This window comes from Dasypus novemcinctus, chromosome 3, assembly GCF_030445035.2.
Source record: "Dasypus novemcinctus isolate mDasNov1 chromosome 3, mDasNov1.1.hap2, whole genome shotgun sequence".
NCBI lineage: Eukaryota > Metazoa > Chordata > Mammalia > Cingulata > Dasypodidae > Dasypus > Dasypus novemcinctus.
In genome coordinates this window covers 559226-572260 of record NC_080675.1, presented here as the reverse complement: position 1 = coordinate 572260, position 13035 = coordinate 559226, and the positions used below count along the sequence as shown (strand labels likewise).

At 57.1% G+C, this 13035-nt stretch overlaps 2 protein-coding genes across 4 annotated transcripts in view; one reads left to right on the top strand and one right to left on the bottom strand.

The window, feature by feature from the left end:
• BRF1 (BRF1 general transcription factor IIIB subunit) overlaps positions 1-13035 on the bottom strand; it is a 72979-nt gene that overhangs the window by 29099 nt on the left and 30845 nt on the right. For all 3 annotated transcript variants that reach the window (XM_004474924.4, XM_004474923.3, XM_071213550.1), the window contains 2 exons: positions 10398-10429; positions 8100-8172 (listed from right to left, as the gene is read on the bottom strand). In XM_004474924.4, coding sequence (XP_004474981.1) covers positions 8100-8172; positions 10398-10429 — 105 coding nt within the window. The remainder of the gene's footprint in view (positions 1-8099; positions 8173-10397; positions 10430-13035) is intronic.
• BTBD6 (BTB domain containing 6) lies at positions 4769-7328 on the top strand. The gene is made up of 4 exons (XM_058290794.2): positions 4769-5169; positions 5313-5403; positions 5540-5658; positions 5816-7328. Exons 1-4 carry the CDS (start codon positions 4814-4816, stop codon positions 6846-6848), a joined length of 1599 nt encoding a protein of 532 aa, XP_058146777.1. The 5' UTR covers positions 4769-4813; the 3' UTR covers positions 6849-7328.

Genomic DNA, 13035 nt, shown 5'->3' with positions numbered 1-13035 from the left:
CCGGGACCCGGACCTCCACCTTTTTGCTTGTTTTTTTTTTGATGATTAGGTTGCTACAAAATGTATTTTTGAGAAAAAAAGATACGTTCTTAAAATAACACAACTGTTAACATTATTTAACGTTTGATGAAACATCAACCACCAGCGCTGGGAGGAAAAGCCTGTGAAGAGGGCTCGTCCCGATTTGGATGGACTTCAACTCTGATTAACTCCTGAAGGAGACAACTCTAAGTTTTAAGTGTCAGTAACTATTTCAAGATAAATAAACCAAGAAGCTGAAATGGGGAAGGGGGAAGAAAACTGGGTAATTCCAATTAGGAAAGATGATTTCAAAAGAAAACAATAGGGGGTAGCGGTTATGGCTTAACTGATAGAGTGTCTGCCTACCATACGGAGGTCCAAGGTTCGATCCCCAGGGCCTCCTGACCCGTGTGGTGAGCTGGCCAATAGGCAGCACTGCCCGAGCACAAGGAGTGCCATGCTGTGAGGGGTGTCCTCCACCATAGGGGAGCCCCACGTGCAAGGAGTGCACCCTGCAAGGAGAGCCGCCCCATGCGAAAAAAAGTGCAGCCTGCCCAGGAGTGGTGCTGCACACAGGGAGAGCTGACACAGCAAAATGACACAATAACAAAAGAGACAAAGTTTCCCGGTGCCACATAACAAGAATGCAAGTGACACAGAAGAACACACAGTAAATGGACACAGAGAGCGGGCAATGGGGGGGGGGGGGGGAGAAAAATAAATAAATCTTAAAAAAAAAAGATAACAATAGGGAGCAGATGTGACTCAAGCGGTTGAGCACCTGCTTCCCACATGGGAGGTCCCAGGTTCAGTTCCTGGTGTCTCCTGAAAACAAACAATAAGCAAAACAAATGAAAATACCAACTCAGGGGAGCTGATGTGGCTCAGTGGTTGAGCACTGGCTTCCTGCATACAAGGTCCCAGGTTCAATCCCCCGCCCCAGTACCTCAAAAAAAAAAAAAAAGAGGTCATCATAAACGACAAACATAAATCACACAACTAAGTTAAGTTTGCAATTGGCCTGACTAAGAAAGGCAAAATTCAGGTCACACTGTTTACACAAGACCTAAGACCAAAATAAGGCAAAAAAGTTTTAGCACAAAGGCTGGGCCAGGAAGGGGCCTCAGCAGAACTCGAGGCAAGATGCACAAAAGGGACAAAGAAAGACATTCTCAAACAGAAAGAAGCTAAAGCAGTCACAGGCCTGCGTGCACACAGTAACAGAGCAGAATTAGAAAAAACAAAATGGATTATAAACAGGAGGGAAGCAAATTTGGCTCAATGGACAGAGTGTCCGCCTACCACATGGGAGGTACAGGGTTCAAACCCAGGGCCTCCTGACCCGTGTGGTGAGCTGGTTCATGCACAGTGCTGATGCAAGCAAGGAGTGCTCTGTTACACAGGGGTGTCCCCCTCATAGGGGAGCCCCACGTGCAAGGAGTGCACCCCGTAAGGAGAGCTGCCCCGTGCAAAGAAAGTACAGCCTGCCCAGGAGTGGTGCTGCACACACAGAGAGCTGATGCAGCAAGATGACGCAATAAAAAGAGACACAGATTCCTGGTGCCACCTACAAGAATACAGACAGACACAGAAGAACACACAGCGAATGGACACAGAGAGCAGACAACTAGGGGGGAGGGGATAAAAATAAAAAATAAATCTTCAAAAAAAAAAAAAGAGAAACTTAAAAACCGCAATAGGCAATTTTTAACCTAGCTCTTTCAAATTTAAGGAAAAAAGTTAAACTAGGAGAAGCGAACACCACAGGATCAATATAGGATATATGTTTTAAATTCTGTACTCTACAAAAAAGAATCATTCTTTCCAAAAATCTGTGGAACATTTATAAAAACACCATACCGTAACACATTCCAGAGAATGGAAATCTTGCAGGTCGTGTTCTCTGATCTCAGTTACAATAAAACTAAAAATTAATACACAAAAAAGGAGATAGACACACTTTCCTCACCCCTGAAACAAACTATTAGGAAATTTAAGAAAATTCTCTTGGATAACTTTATAGACCTAAATGTTTCCTATAGTTAAGCAATAAAAATGAAAACAACAAACTGAGTAGTTAAAAAGAAAATTAAAAAATCAACAAAATAAAATACTTAAAATAGGCAAAAGGGACTAGTAAAATGATCACGACCAAAAAAACAATTTAAGAAAATAAAACTAAGGGCTTGTGTACTGCGAAAAGGTCAATTAACACACAATCTTTGTCAAGTACAAGCGAAAAGAGAACAAACACAAACAAACATCAGGAACCCACTAGACAGGTCACGCCATAGACAGGATTTTAGACACGGAGCAACCACCAAGCACAGCTTTGCTGCGGTACACGTGAAACTCGAGGGGAGAGGAAGCCCCCCTCCTCCTTGCTCACTGAAGTGACACTGCCCACACGCGCGTCCTTGCCCATCTCGGCCCCGCAGCCCAGAGGAGCCCACTCCCCACCTCGCACACGACAAGCTGCGCAATCCTACGACAGTCCCGTGCCCCTTTGGTGTCTGTGAAGCCCACCCAGGCTGTCGCTGTGGTTTATTCATTCTTGTTGCCTATGTTGTAAAATCCAGTTCTTTGCCCATTCTGTTGGCACAAGTCGAAACTGCTTCCGACGGGGGGCTGGGAAGACGCTGCTGGGAGAATGCTGGGCGTGGCTTTTGGTGGAATGTGCCACGAGTGGCATTCCTGGGTCTTTGTGTGGGCTCAGCTTCAGGGACAAGCGGCTATACCAAGTAATGCTCACACCATCGGGGCTCCAGCTGCTCCTGAGCATCGCCAACCAAGGAGCTCAGCCACTTTCAAGGTTTCAGTGCCCCAAATGACAGTTTTTGCTGCTTACCAGCTATTTAAAGAGTGTATTCCTGTCTTTTCCCGTTTTTGTAAACTGGGGCCACCAGCCTTTCTCTCCCTTTTTTCTTCCTGATTTGTAGCTCTTTATTCTGATACAGTCCCTTGTGGGAAACAGATATGGCAAACAGCTTCTGAAAAGGACTTTTTTCTAGGGAAACATTTACTACATTAAAGTAAGATGGAAACTTGACCAGACCAATGGCCAGGGAAGAAACCTAGAGCTCACGTTTGGCTCCTGAATGGGCTTTCCCACTGATGAGTCACTGAGCTGTTTGCTGGTGTCCTGTACGTTTTTCCGGACATGAAAGTATATGAAAAACACAGAAGGCTATCTGTACAGACTTGAGCTAGGAAGCCATAAAAGCAAAGGCACAGGAGCGAGATGTTTAATCCAGGCTTGGATATCTCCCCCACACCCAGGGGCCATGCCAGGGCATCGAGGGCACACAGAGGGAGCTGGGAGCAGTGCTGGGCCCAGCAAATGCTTGAGCAACAGCCAGTGTCCGCTCTAACTACCCCAGGACAAAAAGTCATGCTTAGTGTCAAGAGACAAACCGACAAGCTTTCCATCTAACACCTGGAAAAGGGCAAGGCAATGATCACCTGGGAGCTTAGGGCCCAACACCAAGGTGCCCACCTCCCAGCTGTAGTCATGAGCAAGTTGCTAACCTCTCTGTGTCTCTGTCTCAAGAAAACGAGGTCCCTACTTAATCAAGGTTGGTATACGAGAGCCCTGAGAACTGGGTGTAAGTGCTGTGTTTGTTTCTGATATCTAAAAAACTGAACTGCAAAATGCACTTGAACAAATCAATTACAAAAACACCATGAGCAATTCAATAAAAAGGAAAAAGCGTAAAGTTTTCAAGAAAAAAAAAAGTCAACTGTGTATTAAATTAACAAAGACTACAAAAGCCGTGGGGTAGTGTCAAGGGTGTCGGTAAATAGCGCCCCTCGCTCACTCCCAGGGGTCAGAAAACTGCACAGTGCAGGGAGGGGCCCACAGCCCCATTCGCTTCCAATTAAAGCCCCGCAGACCCAGCCAGCTGCAGCACGGGCCCTAATGCAGAACACAGCGCAGGCCGGACCGTCCCGGAAACCGCAGAAGGAGCCGCCGCGCTGGTGACAGCAGCTTCCTACCAGAAAGAGCCTTAGTCCCTCTCCTCACTGGCTCCTTGCACAACACCTGGGCCTTTCCGTACCGAGACCCCGCGAGGGGCGCGGCAGCTCCCAGCGCTCGCCTGGGGCGAGCCGTGGGCTCTCGAGCGCGGGGCGCCGGAGGCGGGGCCAGGGCGGAGGGCGCGGCGGGCCGGGCAAGGGCGGCGTGCGTGGTGGGCGGGGCGCTGGAGGCGGAGCAAGGGCGGCGTGCGTGGTGGGCGGGGCGCCGGAGGCGGGGCCAGGGCGGAGGGCGCGGCGGGCGGGGCGCCGGGGGCGGAGCAAGGGCGGCGTGCGTGGTGGGCGGGGCGCTGGAGGCGGAGCAAGGGCGGCGTGCGTGGTGAGCGGGGCGTAAGAGGCGGAGCAAGGGTGGCGTGCGTGGTGGGCGGGGCGCCGGAGGCGAGGCCAGGGCGGAGGGCGCGGCGGGCGGGGCGCCGGGGACGAAGCAAGGCGGCGTGCGTGGTGGGCGGGGCGCTGGAGGCGGAGCAAGGGCGTGCGTGCGCGGCGGGCCGGGCGTAGGAGGCGGGGCCAGGGCGCTGTGCGTGGTGGGCGGGGCACCGGAGGCGGGGCCAGGGCGGAGGGCGCGGCGGGCGGGGCGCCGGGGGCGGAGCAAGGGCGGCGTGCGTGGTGGGCGGGGCGCTGGAGGCGGAGCAAGGGCGTGCGTGCGCGGCGGGCCGGGCGTAGGAGGCGGGGCCAGGGCGGAGTGCGCGGCGGGCGGGGCTGCGCGGCGGGGCGGGGCGGAGGCAGCGCCCGCGGCCCCGGCCCGAGGGTCGCCGCGCCCATGCTGCTGCCCCTGGGCTGCCTGCACGGCCGCGTCGCGCAGTGCCTGACCTCCCTTCTCCTGCCGCCAGAGCCCCTCCCCGGGCCCCGGCGCGGCGCGAGGGCGCGCGCGAAGCCGCCGTGCGGCGAGGCGGGCCCCGCGGCCCTGCCGGGGAAGATGGCCGCGGAGCTGTACCCCCGCACGGCCGCCACGGCCACCGACATCGCCAACAGCAACGCCGCGGCCCCCAGGAAGGGCGGCCCGCCCTGCGCCCCCGCGCCGCCGCCGCCCGCGCCCGCGCCGCCGCCGCCCGCGCCCAGCAACAACAACGCCGAGGGCCCCAACTGGCAGTCGCTCCACCCGACCCTGCGCGAGAGGTGAGCCCCGCCGCCCCGCCGCCCCCGCCGCCCCCGCCGCGCCCGCCGCCCCCGCCCGCCGGCCGCCCCCGCCGCCCCGCCGCCCCGCCGCCCCCGCCCGCCGGCCGCCCGCGACCCCCAGCCCGCGTCTCCGCCCTTTGCAGGAACGCGCTCATGTTCGACAAGGAGCTCATGGCCGACGTCCACTTCGTCGTGGGGCCGCTGGGGGCGGCCAGGAGGGTGCCCGCCCACAAGGTGGGTAGCAAGGCTCGGCCGCCGCGCCCGGCCCGCCCCTCCTCGCCGCGAGCCCGTGGCCGGCGTGCGCCGCTCGCAGCCTCCCCTCGCCCCCACCTCCTGCCCCCGCGGCAGCCACCCTCTCTCTCGCCCCCAGTACGTCTTGGCTGTAGGTAGCTCCGTCTTCTACGCCATGTTTTACGGAGACCTTGCAGAAGTCAAGTCGGAAATCCACATACCTGACGTGGAGCCCGCAGCTTTCCTGATCCTGTTAAAGTAAGTCTGCGCCCCTGAGGCGGAGGCAGGGCGGTGGCTCTCCCCTGGGTACCGCTCCCGGCCGGAAGTGCCAAAGGTGGCAGTGGGTTTCCAGGCCAGAGCTCTGCACAGGGCACCCCCACCCTATGGGTGCCTGAGCAGCTCCTGGCTTTCCCAGGTACATGTACAGCGATGAGATCGACCTAGAAGCGGACACCGTGCTGGCCACTCTCTACGCTGCCAAGAAGTACATCGTCCCTGCACTGGCCAAAGCCTGTGTCACCTTCCTGGAGACGAGCCTGGAGGCCAGGAACGCCTGCGTCCTGCTCTCCCAGAGCCGGCTGTTTGAGGAGCCCGAGCTGACACAGCGCTGCTGGGAGGTCATTGACGCGCAGGCCGAGATGGCCCTGCGGTCCGAAGGCTTCTGTGAGATCGATCGGCAGACGCTGGAGATCATCGTGACACGGGAGGCGCTCAACGCCAAGGAAGCGGTGGTCTTCGAGGCGGTCCTGAACTGGGCCGAGGCCGAGTGCAAGAGGCAAGGCCTGCCAGTCACCCCGCGGAACAAAAGGCATGTTTTGGGGCGAGCCCTCTACCTGGTTCGGATTCCAACCATGACGCTGGAGGAGTTCGCCAATGGCGCCGCCCAGTCAGACATCCTGACGCTGGAAGAGACCCACAACATCTTCCTGTGGTACACGGCTGCCAAGAAGCCCCCCCTGGAGTTCCCCCTAACCAAGAGGAAGGGCCTCGCCCCGCAGAGGTGCCACCGCTTCCAGTCCTCGGCCTACCGCAGCAACCAGTGGCGGTACCGGGGGCGCTGCGACAGTATTCAGTTTGCGGTGGACAGGCGTGTGTTCATCGCAGGGCTGGGTCTGTACGGGTCCAGCTCTGGCAAAGCCGAGTACAGCGTGAAGATTGAGCTGAAGCGCCTGGGGGTCGTGCTGGCTCAGAACCTGACCAAGTTCATCTCTGACGGCTCCAGCAACACCTTCTCTGTCTGGTTCGAGCACCCAGTCCAGGTGGAGCAAGATGCCTTCTACACAGTCAGCGCCGTCCTGGACGGCAGCGAGCTCAGCTACTTTGGACAGGAGGGCATGACTGAGGTGCAGTGTGGGAAGGTGACCTTCCAGTTCCAGTGCTCCTCGGACAGCACTAACGGTACTGGGGTCCAGGGCGGCCAGATCCCCGAGCTCATCTTCTACGCCTGACGCCCACTAGGACACCGGCTGGCACTGCCCGCGCACCACTGTCACCACCCTGGGAATGGGCCCAGGGGTGGCACCACCTGCCCTTCCTCTCCAGGACACGGCATTTACTCCTCAACCTAAGGGCCTAAGACAATCCTAAGACTTTGCTTACTTCGTAGCTCCTCTCTAAGTAGACAGCTGTAGCCTGAACCTGAAATAGAAAGCTTTTCTACTGGTCAGGCACACGCCTGTCTCTTGAGTCTCTGTAGCCGGGCCTCACGTGTCCACCAGACATTAGGGGTACATCTAGCGGAGGGCAGCAGGCCCCGGTGTCCCCAGGGGCGCCCACACCGCTTGCCCTAAGGGCCCTGCCATTCCCCCACCTCTAGGTTTGACTTGAGACCATCCTTTCAAATCCAGAATGGGGTGTGGAGGGTGGAAAGCTCTTAAAGCAGTCCATCTACTTAAGTGGATTTTCACAATAAAGTTTTAATAACTTGATAGCCAGGTGTAGACCCGTGACTGTGAGGAGTCTTACACCGGGACATTCTGCCGCTCATACAGCCACGGTAACGAAAAACTGTCTCCCAGCACTAAAGAGAATCTGAGCTCTCTGCCAAGGGTTCCTATCTGGTCAGCGGCTAGAATGCTCTGGAACAGGCCAGGGGGCACGTTGCCTCTGGCAGCTCAGACAAAGCCTAACTGCAGGCATCAGGTGGGAGGGGCGCAGGCCCTGGAACAGCCCTGCGCCCGGCTGGTGAATGCCGCTGCCATGCGCCTCGGGACGTGGGTGTGCAGAGCCCTGCTGCATTCCCTGGGCCTGGCCCCGAAGAGCACGGTTCTGCTCGGCACAGGGGTATGTCCAGCAGGGGCCCCACCCCGAAGGACCCCAGCCCACCCTGGTCCCGCGTGCTGCCCCCTTTGTGTGGAAACCCTTGTTCAGATGCTGCCAGGCGAGTGAGGAGGGGGCACTCGGAGCAGGGCATGGACCCCGAGTCCTCTGCTCGGGAGGCTCCAGCCCTGCGCAGTTCAGGACCCCTCACTTCTGTCTGGTGGGCGCCACACAACTTGCACAGTGGCACCCGCTGTCCACACCCTCTTCCACAGCACCCTGTGACCACACGCAGCCCGGAAGGACAACGCAGCGTCCTCCCGGCACGGGAGGCACGCCTCCTGCCTGGGGCAGCCCAGCCCCTGTCCTCCCGCTGGGGGTCACGGGCACTGTGGCGTCTAACTCCACACCCCTCCCTTCCTAACCATCCCGGCACGTACCTATTGCCGGCGCGTTGATGCAGAGCTCTCTGGCCAAAAGAAGAAACGTCTTCCCCAGCACGTACACGTTCACCTGCGACAAAGGAACGACAGCAGCGTGGACTTGCGTTCAAGGAAACGCCTGGCCTGCGTCCCCCGGCTTCCTGGCTGTCTGGGGCGCCACACCCCTCCAGCCAGCACGCTCCCAGCCAAGAAGAGCCCTGCGGAGTGCAAGCTCAGGGCCGCCTCGCCGCTGCCACGCCAGCTCCACACCCACACCCACTCCCCCACTCCGATGGCCTGGCGGCCTGGCCCCAGTCGCCTCGCTGGGGCTGCAGTGCCATCTTCGTTGTGATTCTCCACACACATCTAGAGAGCTCCACTGCCTCCCGCCTCGAATGCAAGCCCCAGGCTCCTCTGCCACAGGTGCGCTACCACACCTGGCTCAGCAGCCTGCTGGGCAGGGGGCCGGCTAGATGGGGGAGTGCCTGCCTGGAGGGGTGCACGCACGGCTTCGCGGGCAGGATAGCCAAGGCCTGCGGCATCTGCCGAGCCCGCCGTGGACTGGGCTCCACCCTGAGGGTCAGGCCTTGTCGGGGGCGTGGGAGGCACCAGTGACCTTGACCCCAGCAGAGGGGGCAGGCCCTTTGAAGACCTGTGTTGACCAGAACCGTGGAGAGTGGGGGGAGCGGATGCTGAGCGGGGTCTTGAGGGACAGCTGGGGAAGAGGCCGCCCAGGCAGCGGGCAGCTTGAACAAGGCGTACGGGCGGGAAGGCCGCACCGAAGGCCTGGGTGCACCAGCCTGAGCGCGCGGAAGCCTCTGCGTCCTCCTGGGATGGAGGCCTCTTCTCAGCTGGCCTTGGACCTCTGCCTCGCCCAAGCTGGCCACCAGGCTGAAGAGCCGGCGTGTCCTCCAGGCAGCTGCCCAGCAAGGGCACTGGCCCCTTCAGGCAGCGTGGACGGCTGTGCTGGCGCCCTGGCCTGGTGGCAGTCTCCTCTGCCCGCTTCCCGGCCGTGGCTCGCAGCACTGCTCTGCTGAAGGAGTGCTGCAGCCCAGGCGCCTCCGGAGACACCAGCGTCCAGCATGGGCGTCTTTCCAGGGCACACCCTCCCCGGGCTCCTGGACCTCACATTCTCCTCGCGTCCTCAGCTTGCTCCTCTCCAGTCTACAGCTGAGGGGCCCAGGTCACTGCTGCAGCCCCATCCCTCCAAACCTTCACTCCCCTAGCTTGGTGTCTGAGGCAGAAGTTTGATGGCAAGAACCTCAGTGCTGCAAGAAAGGATTTTCTAAACACACTCCAAGTTAAAAAAAATAATAATAAATGGGAAAAAAAAAGGCAATGCATTGAAAATGCAGCTATTTTCAAAAACGTCATTATTTGTTTACTGGGATTTGGCAGCTCGCTCTTCTGGCAGCGGCCTGTCAGGGCAGACAGCGCTGCCAGTTCCTTTCCAGGACAGGAGCTTCCCAATGCAGGAAGCTACTAGACTCCTCTCTCTGCCCTGCCCCCCTCCCCGCCCCCCCCCAGTAGTGCCCAAGCACTTCCAGAGCTGCTCCCAGCCCCTCGCCCATCTTTGGTATCACTAATCCTGGGTTGCGATGACGTCGTCGGGTCTTGCTCTGACCCAGCACAGGGTATTTGAAGCGGGGAGTCACTGGATCATCACAGTTCCTGGAGGTTATTTTCAGCCTGACCACTAAATACTTTGGCAACAATTTCTGAGAGATGCCATTGAAAAAAAACAGCTGGGAGGACAAAAATACTAGGTACCTCCTGATTCCAAGCAGCACTGGCCTGTTGGCCACGGCCAGTAGGAGCAAGACCCCAGGGCCCAGAGGGGGCACGCAGGCTCTGAGCACTGTTCTCCGAAGGTCTAAACCACACAGATTCTGCCTGAGTCTCCGTGCTGTGGCCAAACTCATTTCCAAGAAACCTCAGCAGCATAATCTCTGCAGGGACAGCAGCCCGCTCCCCCCCCCCCCCGGCCTGGGCCGAGGCCTGCCCCCAGCATCCCCCCGACACGGCGGCCCACCAGGCACCTGGCAGCCGTCACTGCGCTGGTCTTTACAACACGTGCAGTCGTTTGCTCTGGTATCCAGCAAGTTCTCTAAATAGACTATAAATGTAAGCTTTTCACATAGTCTAAATCCCGTGCCCAGAACAGAGTTGACCTCGTTCTGGTGTGGGAAGCCCTGGCCCTGTGGTGCCCTTGCTGACAGCGCCCCGCCCGCCCCTGCCCCTGCCTCAGCCCCAGCAGGGCTAGCTCCACTGTGGTCTCGGGCAGGGGAACCAGACTTAGGAAGAGAGCAGGTGTACCTGGAGCAGGTCGCTGAGGTCGAGGAGCATGTCTGCAGGAGGAGTCAAGGAGCCTCTGCACCCACCGGAGCCCAGGTGACCCACGAGCGTCAGCAAGGCCAAGACTGTACGCCTGGGGAACAAGGCTGCGGCTGCACACAGCACCTGGCTGTGACGGAAAAGCCCTGATGGGAGCGTGAGGAGGAAGCACTGGGCTGGCCAGAACCCCCCAAGCTCAGGCGCCGTAGGAAGGAGACCCCGTGAGCCCTGCCAGGACCCAGGGTCTGGGGGGCGGCCGCCTGGCTGCACTGCCTCCAGAGAACAGCAGCAGCCCACGGCCTCAGCCCCTCCACTGGACGTCCACGCCAGCAACCAACCTTCCCAACCCCTCGAGCACTGCCTGAGCCCTGCTGGGTGTCAGGCAGAATCCTGGGAACAGAAGACACAGCACTTCCCTGCCCCAGGCCTGGTTCTGGGGAGACGCTCAAGACTCGCCCCCACCCCGAGATCGGGCAAGTGCCCAGCTGGCAGCCCGCACGGGGCCAGGGGCAGCTGTGGGGACTCTGAAGTGGCGCCTGTCCTCGCACGCCAGAGGTGACCAGCACGAAGCAGGCATCCTCAAGAATACAAAACCCAGACGGAGCACCCCAGCATCTGTGGTGGGTGGGCAACAGACCCCAACGTGGACATGCCTTGGAGCCTGATCTGCGACCCCGTGGGTACAAGCCCGCCACAAGGAGGGCCTCGTGCAGTCGTCCTTCAGTTAGGGCGCGGCCCGCCTGACCCGCTGCTCAACCCCGGGTACTGGAGGCCTTCGGGAGCAGGAGTTCAGAGACAGACGCCAGGGGGAGGAGCCAGCGCCAAGACGAGCGGGGACCCAGAAGACAAGTGGAACAAGGAGGACGCGGCCAGGTGATGCCCAGGAGCCAGGATTGCCGGCAGCCAGGACAGCACTGGGCCCCGGAGCAAGCAAGTGTTCCAGCCTCAAAACCACCAGACAATAAATTCCTGTTGCTTAAGCCAACCCATTAGTGGTCCTTGTCCCAGCGGCCAGGACAGGGGCAAAGGGTCAAAAGGAGTTAAAATCCGTGTCTTTCGTGGGCCTGCTTTGTCTTCACGATGGAGCTGGACCACAAGTCCAAGACAGGTCTTCAGGCACTCTCAGGGACCCACCACGCCGTGGAGGAAGGAAGCACACCACGCTCTACCCACACAGGGTCACAGGCTGTGTGCCAAGGGTGCCACGCTGCTCCTCCATCTCTGAAGGTGCTTCATCACTGAGCTCAGCAGCTACACGATGGGCGCCACCAGAGCAGAGGCCAGCGGCCAGCGAGGAAGAGAAGAAAACACGGGCACAAGAGCAGAGGCCAGTGGCCGGCAAGGAACAGAAGAAAACACGGGCACCAGAGCAGAGGCCAGTGGCCAGTGAGGAAGAGAAGAAGAAAAAGCCGGAAGTTCATTCTTTGTATCTACCAAAAAATTGATAAACCCTTGCTACAGTGATCAAGGAAATGAAAGGAGTTATGATGACCGATGCTATAGACATGGAACAGATAATAAGAATACCATGAACAACTTTATGCAAACAAACTGACAACTTATATGAAGTGGACAAACTCCCTGAAAAATATAACTTATCAAAAATGGCAGAAGGTAAAAGAAAAAATCTGAACAGTCATATGTCTACTAGATGGCTTCCCTAGTAAATCCTAACAAAATTTTGAGGAAGAAATGACTCCAATTTCTCATAAATGCTTTCAGGAAATAGAGGACGAAGAAGCAATTCCAACTCATTCATGAGGAGAACATACTCCTAATACCAGGACCCAGCAGACATTACAGAAAGAGTCAACCACAGGTCTGGAATGCAGATACAAAAGTTTTAACAGAATATTAGCTAATCAAATCCAGCAATATAGAAAAGGATAATGAATGGATCACAAAAAAGCGGGGTTGATCCCAAAGTGCAACTTTGGTTTAACATTATAAAATCAATCAGTGTAATTATTGTATTATACTGTAATTATGAATAAAGTTTTAAAAAGAAAGGATTTGAGAGAAGGGAACTTCCTCAATCTGATAAAAGGCATTTACAAAAAATCCACAGCTGTAAGTATATACTTATCATACTTAATGAGGGAAGAGTGAAGGTTTTCCCCCTAAGAGAAGGAGTGAGGCAAGGATGTACTCTTCCTCCTTCTACTCAACATTGTACTGGAGATGGTAACAAGTACAATAAGGAAGGAAATAAAAAAGCAAAAAGCACAGACACTGGAGAGGAAGAAGTAAAACTGTATTCACAGACAGCATGACTGTTCTAATAGGACTGGACATATTAAGAAGGACATTTAGGAAAGCCATACAATACAAAGGGAATATACAATATCTACCGTGATTTTTATACACTAGCAGCAAAAGATCTGGTGGAGATTTGCTGGCGAGGTGCACAGGGGAGCTGCCCAAGATGACTGCACGCTCTGCATCTTGATAGTGGTTGGGATACACGATCTACATCTATCAGAACCCTGTCAAGGCTTGTGCATTTTACATGAATTTTACCTCAAAGAAGAGTAAACAAATCCTGACCCCTCAGTGAAAGTGAGTGTCCACTGAAGGGCTGGGAGGACACATGCCAGCAACCTACTACAAGAGCACCAGA

Coding starts and splice junctions, on each gene's coding strand:
- BTBD6 (XM_058290794.2), top strand. CDS start 4,814: ATGCTGCTGCCCCTGGGCTGCCTGCACGGCCGCGTCGCGCAGTGCCTG. Junction 5,404..5,539: donor GGAGGGTGCCCGCCCACAAG/GTGGGTAGCAAG, acceptor TCTCGCCCCCAG/TACGTCTTGGCTGTAGGTAG. Junction 5,659..5,815: donor GCTTTCCTGATCCTGTTAAA/GTAAGTCTGCGC, acceptor TGGCTTTCCCAG/GTACATGTACAGCGATGAGA.